The following is a 12,693-nucleotide window of genomic DNA, read 5'->3' on the forward strand; positions in this document are numbered from 1 at the left end:
TACAAACCCTAAGACAGTCATGCCCATGTTGCTCAGCTCATGCTGATGAGACTTGGGTGTAGCTTCTGAAGTTCCTAGGAGACACAATCTCACAGCAAACTCCCTCTTCCTCTGGCTGTGACAATCTTCCCTACCTCCTTTCACAGCGATTCCCAAGCCTTAGTTCAGGTGCAGGAGTTCATCGTAAATGTATCACTTGGGACTGGATGGTCTCTCTATGCTGCTAGACCCCAGAGGAGGATGTACATGCTGGATCTGGCTGGGTGGAGAGGGTGAATGTGGTAGTGAGGGGTAGTGGTGGAGCTGTGAGTCAGGAGCCAAAAATCTCAAATTTTAATGAGTCTCTGAATTGAAATCTCTCATGAGAATTGATGTGTGTGTGTGTAGGGGGGGGATGGAGGCAGGCTTTTCCCCCAAACACACCCTGAAGCTGTCAATTATAGTAGTAAATATGTCCCCTAAACTGCAGCATGTTGGCACTCCCCTGTTCACTTTTTCTCTACTTGGCACAGACAGTCACTAAGTGTTCCCACTGGGTCACAGTGCACTGACCTCCACAGAGCAACCCAGTGCCTGCCCCACCCCCTTCAGTGTTCTGGAGCTCACACACAGGCACATATGAGTCCACTGGACTATGAACCTATTCTGGGGGGTCATAGCTACCCTACAGATAAGCTGAATTCTCAGCGTTGTTAATGACATGGCCTGGACTCAAAGTCACATATGCAGACTCTGGATGGGGTAAGGAGCACAGTGCAGAATGGTGACAGTTTGGAGGAGAGACAGCAGCAGCTGGGGGTGCTAGACTCTCGGCTGGGTCATTTGGGACAGGATGGGATAGACTGAAGGATGATGACCAGAGGAAAGCTACATCACAGCTCCATCAGTAACGATGGTGACTCCTGATTCCTGCATGGATGTGGCCACTTCTGTGTTTAAAGTATCTTCTTACACATTCTTCACATTTGTGAAGCCACGGTTAAAAACATGCAATATCAAACTATGAATGGCATTCAGGGCTTTAGGAATGCTGTGCGCTGACCACCATTCCGAAAACGTCTCAGAATATCCAGAACATTCTTATTACTGTTAAAAGGAAACACCATGTCTAAGGGCCATGTACTAAGAGCCAGTGTTCTATCTCGAGTCTGTATACATAGGGTACCGCACATGGACATTTGGATACATACACTGTGTGTGGTGAGTGTGTGTGTGTGTGTGTGTGTGTGTGTGTGTGTGCAGGTGCACATGTGTGGGGGTGCACACGTGTAGGGGTGCACATGTGTGCACATATGTTCAGAGGTCACAGCCTCAGATGTTCTTCAGGTGTTATTTATTTATTTATTTATTTATTTATTTATTTTTGAGACAGGGCCTCTCACTGGGATTAGGGTTCGAATGACTAAGTTTGGCTGGGTGGCTAGCAAGTCCCAAAGGTCACCTGTCAACAGACTCATGCAATATGTAGTTGGTTTCTCTCACATAGCATGTTTTTAAAGTTCATCCCAGCAATTGCAAATGCCATGTTAGTACTTGATTTATTTTATGTCTTCATTGTATCCCATTGTTTAGATATCTTGCCTGTCACTCCATCACTCAACACTGATGGCATTTGCTTACCTATATCTTTGGGTCATTGTCACTAGTAGCCAAATACTGCTGCTGACCACCATGTCCAATGTGGTTAGCCCACTTTATAGATAAGGAGTTGAGGCCACTATGGCAAGAAGGCTAGCACCGTCCTCTGTAAAGGTCAGTCATGTCTTAGCTTGTTAGCTAAGTGGCTAATAATCCAATGGCTCTGGACAAAAGGAGACGCCTATCTCCTCTGTGAAGCTGAGCAACCATGGAGCCCCATAAGCCAGGCAGGGCCGTTGACAACCATTTGCTCACCTCTAAACCTTTATGGAATAACATGAAAAACAAAGACACTAGATGTCACATTGCTTGACCCTAAGAGTCTTCCCCTTGATTATTCAGTTGCAAAGAGACGGGGCCTTGAAGAAGCCAGCTCCTGGTAGACCCTCTGAAGCCATGGCCCCCTCCCACCCTGCTCTCCAGGTCTGGATACATCTTTATCTCCGGTGTCTCCTTCTGATGCCAACAGGTGAGTGGGCACCACCACTACCACGAGGACTTCCTCTCACCACTGTGTGCTCACAGGCCACAGAGTGGACTCTCCTGAAGGCCAGCTCATTTCATTCCCAAGGGTACAGGGTGCATTTAAGGTCATCGGCTGGGTGGCCAGTGCCACGGGGTGAAGATGAAGGGCTGCTCCAACTCTAGGACTAGCAGCCTTGTGGCCTTAGAATGTCCCAAGCTTTAGTGTTCCTGACCTCAAAATGCAAACAGCACCATAGACCACTCAAGATTACTACAGGGATGAAGGAAGCTTACACGCAGCACACAGGCTAGGGCAGATAGTTGTGTATGCACTCAAGTAGCTATGGTCATTGTCCTACTTTCTATCTCAATGGCTGCTGGGGGATTTTCTGGGGTTTTTTGTAAGGTAGTTCTTTGCCAGCTCAGACAGCAGAGCCCCTGAGCGGAGAAGCTATTATGCAAAACACAGTGCAAAGGCATAATAAATCCCAGCGGACAGTTCTGCAGAGCTTTGCACAGCTGAAGAGAACTGATCAGAGCTGGTGATTTAGGAACTCAGGGTGGTACCCTGCGTGGGAGATGTTCTTGTGGGCATCAGGAGCTTGTTGTAAAAGTGGATGGAATGGAAAAAGATTTCACTGTCAGCCAGGGAGTGGGTGAAGCTCTTCTCAGCCATCTCCCATCCCTACCTCCTACTGCTGGAGGCTGTCTGGTTCTGGCTGAGACTGGTTTCTAGGTCCGAGCTTTCTTGCTCAACTGTGGCAACCCTCATTCCCTGACTTTTTACTTAAAATCAGGAGTGTTTGCTGTCTGCCTGGTGTGTTATCATGCAAACAGAGTAGTATATTGGTGCTGCCTTGAGCACCAATCTGCATCAATCTATGGATTCCTCAATGGGTTTGAGATGGGCTTCCTGTGTGCACCATGGGCTTCCTATGTGCACCCCTGTACTGAGGCTACATGATGTTGAGTGCTGTCGCTTTGGTGGGAGGTGGAAGGAAAGCCACAAGCTCACCTCCTTGACCTCACGCAGACTCACCCTTTCTTTTCTGTCCCTATCTCAGTGTTGGCCCAGCAAGGCTCTCACACCCATACTGAGGACCGCTTGTTCAAACACCTGTTTGGAGGCTACAATCGCTGGGCACGGCCAGTGCCCAACACTTCCGATGTGGTCATCGTGCGCTTTGGACTATCCATTGCCCAGCTCATAGATGTGGTGGGCCTGCCCTTTCATGCTGCGTTCCCTCGATCAGCCCCCAGCCCGTGTGATTCTTCTCTCGGTCCTCCTTGGATTCAGCCCTTCTCCCATCAGCCCTCAAAGCCCACCCTGGTCACAGCCTGCAGCTACCATGTTGGGTTGCCATGGTGCCTTTGTTCCCATGCCTTGGAGACCCCAACAGCATAGGTTGTCAAAAGATGGTTTTCAAAAATCCCCATGTTCAAACCCCCTCCTCTGTGATCCGGGTGACCCTGAGGAATCAGAGTGCTGGTGACAGGAGGGGCGGCTGGGCTTGGGTGTCCTGTGAGTAGATCCTCAAAGTGCCTCCCTTGTATACTCTCTGTCTTCTGGGCTGGTTCATCAGTCACCCCAACTGTTTTTACTTTCTGTCTCCGCTACCCCAGGATGAGAAGAATCAAATGATGACCACCAATGTCTGGCTCAAGCAGGTAAGCTTCCATAGTAGGAGCTGGCAGATGTGCAGTCTCCAACCCCTTCTAGGACTCTCATTATCGAGCAGCAAGATGCTAAATTCATGGGTCATGATCAGTAGGTCACCTAAGATGTGAGGCAGCTGTGGTATTGCAGGCTCCTCTCCCTGGGGCTGGCTTTTGTTTGGCCACTCTCATATTCAACTGTTCTTTTCACCCACAGCACAGAGGGACACCGTTCTAGAAGCAAGCATCTCATAGTCCCAGGTTTACGAGACAGCTCACTGAATCAGCACCCTTTTATCAAAGGACAAGGGGGTACCCAGGTGTGCCCGTCTCCAAGGCCCTTCTCCTTCTATGTGTGGCTTAGAGTCTGTGCTACCTGACAAATGACCCCAGAACTCACAGGCATAAAGCAATGACCCGTATACCACACTGTGCGCATTTGTGACCTGGTGATCAGATGGCTTTCTCTACTTCAAGTGGTGACTAAGGTACTTGGTGGCACCTGGACAGCTGTGGTTAGTCTGTTGCTGTCTAAAATAGCTTCCTTTACTTACAGCAGCAGTTCTCAACCTGTGGGTCATGGCTTGTTGGCAAACCTCTATCCCCCAAAATGTTTACCGTATACTCCTAACAGTAGCAAAATTACAATTATGAAACAGCAATGAAATAATTTTATGCTTGGGGGTCAGCACAACATGAGGGGCTGCATTAAAGGGCTACAGCATCAGGAAGGTTGAGAGCCACTGCCTTACATGTCTGTCTTTTACATGGGTATTTGGAAAGCTCTGGAAGATTCTGGAAGGCTGGGATCCTCCGTACATAATCTCAGGTTCCTTCCCTAGGGTCTCTTCGGCAGGAGATTTGATGGATTCTCACTTGGTGGCTTCAAGCCTCCCTGAGTGAAGGTTCCAAGAGACGGAAAGTAGAAGCTGATAGATATGTATGGATCTATAGTGGTTCCCTGCCCTCAGCTTCATACTTGGGTACCCCACTGGCCCTGACGCAGAGGCTAGCAGGCAGAAACCCACAAAGACCAAGATGATGACATTTCAGAGTCATTCAAATAGGTCTGTTGCTCACTGTGGGAGTCCTACATACAACCCCCAGTTCACTGGGTCCTGGATGTGTAAGAGCTACTTCTAAATTTGATGCTTGGGTCAGGGGCTGCTCTGAGCCAATAGCTTCTGACATTGCTCACTCTGGAGTCATTGGAGGTCTGAGCTTCGTCTCTATGGATGAACTGATGGGAACCAGAGTGAGATGGAAGGCTTTGAAAGGTGTGCATTCATGTCATGGGGGGTGGGAGGGGAGGTCTAGATCCTCGATCACCACAATTGTCCTGGTCACTCATGCCAGGGCTTGTGGAGGAGGAAGGGAAAGGGCACTGTGGTGGAGCCAGGTCTTCTGTTGCTGCCTGGGACTAGCCTGAGATGCTGGAGAAGTTATTAACCTCCTGGGAGCCCCATTCTCTCTGTGACTCATCTGTCTTAGGCCTGTGACATTCAGATACCCCAGTTGATGTAAGTGTCCCCAAATGTATGAACCTGAAATCCTGAAAGATGGATTAGAGAGGGAATAAGTGTTCTGTATTTGGGGACTGAAGGGTAAAGCTTAGTTTCATACAGTGCTTGCCTGGGTTTGATTCCCCAGCACCACATGCATTGGGCATGGAGGCTCATGAACTCAATTCCAGAGCTTGGGAGTAGGGGCTGAAGAGCAAACGTTTAAGGTCATTTTTTTTTAACCAGTAAGTTGGAGGCCAGCTTGAGCTACACCATCTCCCATTAAACAAACAAATAAATAATAACAAAACAAACAAAGTCTGGTTTAAAGCCCACTAGGACCTGCTCTGGTGGCAGCATAGTTGGGATCCAGAGCATTCTCTTCCTGCTGGGACTTCTTGGATCAGGAGTTCTCCAGAGCATAGTTTGAAGGTCATGGGTAACTCTCCTGGCTTCACTGGCTATCTCTGGCAAGCCCTGCATGAAGAAGGAGTGACTGTATAACAGATTCATGAGGTGAGGAGCATCCGAACAAGGGGCCAAGTGTGCTGTCACTGGCACCCTGGGATTTCCACTATCAAAGTCCAAACAAAATGGGCTGCTTATCAGAAGTGGTTTGCCTGATTCCCATGCCAGCCTTTTCCTGGCATCACGGATTCTGTGGATTCTGTGGGGCTAGGAGAGGGACTCAGGGGTCCTATGAGTCCCACAGCTCCTCAGATCACCTTGAGGTCCCGGCAGAGTGGCACCCTGATATGACCACTTCCCTGAGCAGGAATGGAATGACTACAAGCTGCGCTGGGACCCGGCTGAGTTTGGCAACATCACCTCCCTCCGCGTCCCTTCAGAGATGATCTGGATCCCAGACATTGTTCTCTACAACAAGTAAGACGCCATTCATTAATTAAAGTGCATCTGGGGAGGGGGAAGCTCAGTGAGCAAGCAAGGAAATTTGAGTCTGAGTTTGAATCCTCAGTGGTCACATAAAAGCTTGGCACGGTGCTCTGTTTCTGTAGGTCTGTGTGTGCACATGCGTGCGTGTACCCGTGCGCAGGAGAGGGAGAGAGAGAAAGAGAGAAAACTTTAGCACTGGGGGTAGGGGAGACAAGTAGATCCTAGGAACTCACTGGCCAGTCAGTTTAGCCAAAAACGACAAGCCTAAGATTCTTGAGAACCTGTCTCAAGAAATAAAGATGGAGCATGATCAAGGAAAGATACTTGATGGCAACCTTAGGCCTATACACACTCAAATATGCACAAGCACTCCCCACACATGTGCACACATCACACACACATATTCACACATGTGTACTAGCACACACTCACACACACTCATACATACATACACAAGCAAGCAAGCATGTATACACACAAACACGTACTCACTCATGTGCACTGACACTTCCACACATGTGCATGCACCACACACATACTCATGCATGTGTGTGCGCGCAAACACACACACACACACATACACACACACAATTTCTCATAAAAGAAACTAAAAACTATCCTTTCCTTTTGGCTTGGGTAAGATTTCACAGAGAAGTCCAGATGTTAATACTTTAAGGCCGGGCAGTGGTGGCGCACACCTCTAATCCCAGCACTTGGGAGGCAGAGGTAGGCGGATTTCTGAGTTCGAGGCCAGCCTGGTCTACAGAGTGAGTTCCAGGACAGCCAGGACTACACAGAGAAACCCTGTCTCGAAAAAAAACAAAAAACAACAACAACAAAATACTTAAATGATGGCAGTGTCTCTTGCTGACACACTTTCTAAAGCAGGTCTCTGGGGGACACTGCTACCTTCTTGAGATATGAATAGTTATAGAAGGTTCTTGGTGGAGGGGGCATGTGACATAATTTTGGATGGCATAGTCAACCCCCTGGTGGTCTAGGCCTTAAACACCCGCTGTTTGCTGCTGCTGAAGTCATATGCCCCCAGCCCCCACACCCCATCTCTGTGCCCTGAGCGCCCACATCTAGAATCCTTAGTTTCTGCTTCTGTCTGACAGATCAGGAGCAGCGTTCCAGCAGCAGACACATCTGAGTTTTAAGATTGTCAATAAGACACCTGGTTGCTGATGCCTGATTGCAGCAAGTTCTTCTGGTAGGACAAAGGCTAGTCGGAACTGCTGCAGGCATTTAAAGGGTGTGTGGAGGACAGCCTCCACCAAGTTATAGGCAAAGGGTCAATGAAGTCACATGGTCTCTTCTCCGCCCCCCGGATGGGAGCCTGCTGCCATCTAGTGTAGTTATGTGAAATGACCAAAATTATCACTACAGGTTTGGGTTGAAGGTGGGATTTGGAGGTGGAGTTTAAAGACTAGACTATATTTCTACCCAGGGAAATTCAGAGTCCTATGAAGTCCTGCCTGCCAATTTATTCCTTGTTCCTGTGAGGCCTCCTGTTTTTATGCCCTCGTCTCTACCTCCCAGGTTAAGTCCTAACTAAACAGAGGCTTTCACAGTAATCCTGTCGAGCCCAGCCAGAAGTCCCTCCTGGTCTCAGAAGCATTCCAAATGCCCAGTTGTGTGGTAATTTCATGTGAATATATCTCGTTTCCATGTAGTTCCCCAAGGGCAGGGTCCACATCTCACATCCCTCAGGTACAGGACAGGCCCTGGTAGATGGAAACTGGCCCCCAATACTATGCCAAATGCACAGACTATAGGGAGATTCCTCACCAGCCAAAATGTTAGTTTCTTCTGGAAAGGAACAAAAGATCTGGGTACCAAATCTAGGATCCTTCTCTTCTGGAACTGAGTTCCCATTTGTATCGTGAGGGAAATCAAAACACTCAAAAATCATTACTCTAGTCAGGTATGGTGGAGCATACCTGTTATCCCAGAATTCAAGATACTGAGGCAGGAGGATCACAAGTTCAAATCCAGCCAGCAAGTTGTGGGCTAGCTGGGGCTACATAGTAAGACCCCTGTCTCATAAAACAACAACAAAACCCACAAAACTTCAACATACTAAATGAATAAAAACAGGATCAGACTATAAATGTCCCATGATTTAAAATATGTAAAATTAAGGTACAGCCTTTATGATAGTCAGATATGTAATTATAGTATCAAAATGGCAATAATGTTTTTTTTTTTTAGTTTATTTAAAAATTTTACTTCTGTAATTAAAACACTAGTATTTGAAGAGACAACTCAGATACATCTGTCTGCAGGAGAGATTCACACCCTTGTACCGATGGCCCTACTTAGCCAGTCAGTAGTGACTCTGTTTACCCAGTTGCCCTGCTTTGTGGAGGAGGCGGTTTACACAGGACCCCAGCTTGTCTCCTCTTCCCAGTGCAGATGGGGAGTTTGCGGTGACCCACATGACCAAGGCCCACCTCTTCTTCACGGGCACTGTGCACTGGGTGCCCCCAGCCATCTACAAGAGCTCCTGCAGCATCGATGTGACCTTCTTCCCCTTCGACCAGCAGAACTGCAAGATGAAGTTTGGCTCCTGGACGTACGACAAGGCCAAGATCGACCTGGAGCAGATGGAGCGGACGGTGGACCTGAAGGACTACTGGGAGAGCGGCGAATGGGCCATCATCAACGCCACCGGAACCTATAACAGCAAGAAGTATGACTGCTGCGCGGAGATCTACCCCGACGTCACCTACTACTTTGTTATCCGCCGGCTGCCGCTGTTCTACACCATCAACCTCATCATCCCGTGCCTGCTCATTTCCTGCCTCACGGTGCTCGTGTTCTACCTGCCCTCCGAGTGTGGAGAGAAGATCACGCTGTGCATCTCGGTGCTGCTCTCCCTCACCGTCTTCCTGCTGCTCATCACGGAGATCATCCCGTCCACCTCGCTGGTCATCCCACTCATCGGCGAGTACCTGCTCTTCACCATGATCTTCGTCACCCTCTCTATTGTGATCACAGTCTTCGTGCTCAATGTCCACCACCGTTCCCCCAGCACTCACAATATGCCCAAGTGGGTGAGGGTCGCCCTGCTAGGCCGGGTGCCCCGGTGGCTGATGATGAACCGGCCCTTGCCGCCTGTGGAGCTCCATGGCTCCCCGGGTCTGAAGCTCAGCCCCACGTATCATTGGCTGGAGACCAACATGGATGCGGAAGAAAGGGAGGAGACGGAGGAAGAGGAAGAAGAGGGAGAAGATGAAAACATATGTATGTGTGCAGGCCTCCCAGACTCTTCCATGGGTGTTCTCTATGGCCACAGCAGCCTGCATCTGAGGGCCATGGAGTCTGAAGCCAAGGCTCCCTCCCAGGCTAGTGAGATCCTGCTGTCACCTCAAATACAGAAAGCACTAGAAGGTGTACACTACATTGCTGACCACCTGAGGTCTGAGGATGCTGACTCTTCGGTGAGTTGGGCTGAGGGAAGGGCCCCTCCATGGGTGATTCTGACAGCTTAGCAGGGAAAAATCCGAGCCCAGGGCATCCCTTTGGGTAACCCCTTCCCTTCTAGTAAGAATCAAACTCCTTCAGTCATGCCTGAGGAGTCTAGACTCGATCACGAGAGAGGATCACTAGCTAGAAGTTCTTTGGTCACTTCCTCGCTAATGGCAGAATACTACAGGGCCCGTCCCACTCTGATCAACCTAAGTGGGAGAGAGTGAGGAAATTGGAGAATTCAGATCTGGTCTCCATCTGCTTTGGCTTTTGCTGAGCAGCCTTTCTATGAGAGGGTGGGGGCAGGGCAGGGAGATAGAGAGACTGCTCTGCCCAGGGAGAGAAACCAAATACAAATGCATCAGCTCAGTGCATCACTGGCCCCTGCACTACCCTGTGGTAGAGGGTCTCCTCCATCTGGGCTCTGGGCCTTCTGTGACTTTCTCAATTCACTCACAAACCCTGCAGATTCTCAGCTGAACCAGGGTGAGCTCCCCTCCCCAGGGCTGCATATAGTAAGTACTTAGTGTTCAGAACCTGGCTGACCCCTTACCAACCAAAGGAGGAGTGAAAGATCTGTGGTTACTGCGGCATGATCTTATTGAGTAGATAAGAACATCGATCGTTAATTTGGAAATGTCTAAGAATGTAGATCCTCTGGCTTGGCCTATGAGCTGAAGAGCTACAAAGCTCCAGCTGTTCCACACTGACTTGCCCTGGGCTACAACCTGCCTTTTTTTGTCCCCTTCAGGTGTGTGGGGAGGTAGCATGGGACAGCACATTATTGGGCGCTATATGACTACTGTGAGCTACATTTAAATTTTCCTGATGTTGAAGGCCTGTGCCCTCTTGGTGGTCCTAGCGTCTCCTCATGTCCCTCTGGATTCCTGAACCTGGCAGTATGTGGCAATGGGGAAACATAGAATGGGATTCCAAGGGATGCCTCAGCCCTGAGCTAAGCCTGTTTCTCTCTCTGCCCATCTCTATGTGTGGGATCACATTGGCTTCACAAGCCTTCAGTAGCCTGGTGACTGCTGCCTCTATGAGGCTGGTTATGGGAGGGACACTTCTTTCTAAAGCTTGGTCCTTATCACTGTAAGCCCAATTCTAACTCCAGGTGAAGGAAGATTGGAAGTATGTGGCAATGGTGGTAGACCGGATATTCCTCTGGCTATTCATTATCGTCTGCTTCCTGGGGACCATCGGGCTCTTCCTTCCTCCATTCCTGGCTGGGATGATCTGACTTCGTGTCCCTCATGTTGGCTCCAAGGTGGCCTGGACAACCATCTTCTAGTCTTCTGTGACTGGAGCCATCTCTAGAATATTCTTTTGACTTAATACTATCTGCCTGCGATGTATCTACGAGACCCCCAACCTAGCCTGGACTCCATATCCTCCTTGCAGCAGCTCATGGTGCCATTGTGGTGACAAGCACTGAGACCACTCAACATGACAACTATTTAGGGATGCTGAGGGACTCGAAGAGGTGAAGGCTGCTCTGCAGGGAGTGACAACATGGTGGTGACATGGGAGAGGCAGGTTATTCCTGAAAGAGCATATAGGAGCTGCATATGGCAAAAGGATCAAACAAAGGGATGGAGGGGTCAGACCAGGGCAAAGGGAAATGGAACACTGTGGATTCAGAATGTCAGAGAAGACAGGCAGCTGGGGTGGAGAGGCTGGGAGGCAGGTTGGGGTATTTTTAATCCAGGCCCAGGAAGAAGCTCAGAGTCTGCTCTGAACCTGCCTCTATGTGCTTTGCAGGAAATGTCCACTTCCAGAAGGAGTGGGGGCACAACGAAAGTTCTAGAGCAGTGGTTCTCAACTTGAGCTGCAACCCTTCTGGGAGTCAAACGACCCTTTCACAGGGGTCACATATCAGATATACTGCATATTAGATGGTTACATTATAGCTCACAACAGTATCAAAATTACTGTTATGGGGTTGAAACGAAAACGGTTTTGTGGTTGGGGTCACCACAACATGAGGAACTGTCAAGGGTCATAGCATTGGGCAGGTTGAGAACCACTGATCTAGATGCCCTGGTGGATGCTTGAGGCAGAAGAACAGCAACATTAGGGACAAGCAGCAGGGCCATTCATCTGAAAGCACCTTAGAGCCCCCAAGTTCCCCTCAGCACCATGTCTCACTGTCCTATGCTACAAAAACGAGGTTCAAGGCCACCTTCAAATCATCAAGTGAATGAAGTCAGAAGGCAGTCTCCAATGTTGGCGCCCTTACTATCCATGGGGCCTGGTCCCCAATCCCTGCTCTGTCAGCATGCCTTGCATAGGAACTGAGATCTTTGCTTCAAGCTCTTTCAATTGTGTGCTCCTTCAGGGCACAGTCTCTGCTTTTATTATTTTCACTCAGCCCAAGCTGGGTGAGAGAGCTCAGCACGTGGACCCTTCCATCCTGAGTAGTGGAGAGAAACCAACCCAGTTGCTTTGGGCTCCAGAACTGCTACACAATATCAAAGCTTTCTTCCTCAGCCTTCCCAAGGCCCCATCAGGTGACTAACCTGCTCTGAACTGGTCTGTGTAGCTTTTTCTTGTACTTGTAATATTCCATGACCCTTCACTGCAGAGGAGCCCAGGGAATTGAGCCTTTTAGAACATTCTCCAGTCCCCAAGGAATTAGACTCCAGAAACTAACAGTAATGGGATTCAGGGTCACTAACAGATATAGAGACCAAGGTAGGAAGCCAAGTAGGGCAAGTTTGTTCTCTGTCTTAGGGTGCTCTCCTTGTGAACCCCACACACAGCACCTTGACACACCTAGGAGATCTTCTTGCCAGAGGCCTTACCCAGACTCCCCATTACCAGTTATAACGACACCCCACTCAGTCTCAGGCCTTGGCTCCCCCTTTCTCCACTGAGTACAACCTGTCCCTCCCTTCTCTATGTCAAGCCCAAGACATGATTTCCTGACGGGCGATGCTTGTCGGATTATCCATTTCTCCCATCCTCCTTGCATGTGAGTGGAATGTCAAAATAAAGCTGAAATGGCTGCTGTCAAGGGTGTCATGCATTCATGCCAGCCACCTCAGCCGTCACTGGCGCC

The 12,693-nt window shown here is 49.2% G+C and overlaps 1 protein-coding gene across 8 annotated transcripts in view; it reads left to right on the forward strand.

The window, feature by feature from the left end:
- The first annotated feature begins 3,519 nt into the window (after nt 1-3,519).
- Nucleotides 3,520-12,693, forward strand: part of Chrna2 (cholinergic receptor nicotinic alpha 2 subunit) — a 30,385-nt gene continuing 21,211 nt past the window's right edge. For 4 of the 8 annotated variants that reach the window (XR_004116499.1, XR_004116500.1, XR_004116498.1 and 1 more), the window contains exons 1-4: nt 3,520-3,625; nt 3,727-3,771; nt 6,037-6,146; nt 8,569-9,601. Coding sequence is in view for 5 of the 8 variants with exons in the window: in XM_031362845.1 (XP_031218705.1) it covers nt 3,742-3,771; nt 6,037-6,146; nt 8,569-9,601 (1,173 nt within the window). In the remaining 3 variants the exon portion in view is untranslated. The other 4 variants (XM_031362843.1, XM_031362844.1, XM_031362846.1 and 1 more) reach the window with 4 other exon arrangements.

Source organism: Mastomys coucha, unplaced genomic scaffold (assembly GCF_008632895.1).
Source record: "Mastomys coucha isolate ucsf_1 unplaced genomic scaffold, UCSF_Mcou_1 pScaffold9, whole genome shotgun sequence".
Lineage (NCBI taxonomy): Eukaryota > Metazoa > Chordata > Mammalia > Rodentia > Muridae > Mastomys > Mastomys coucha.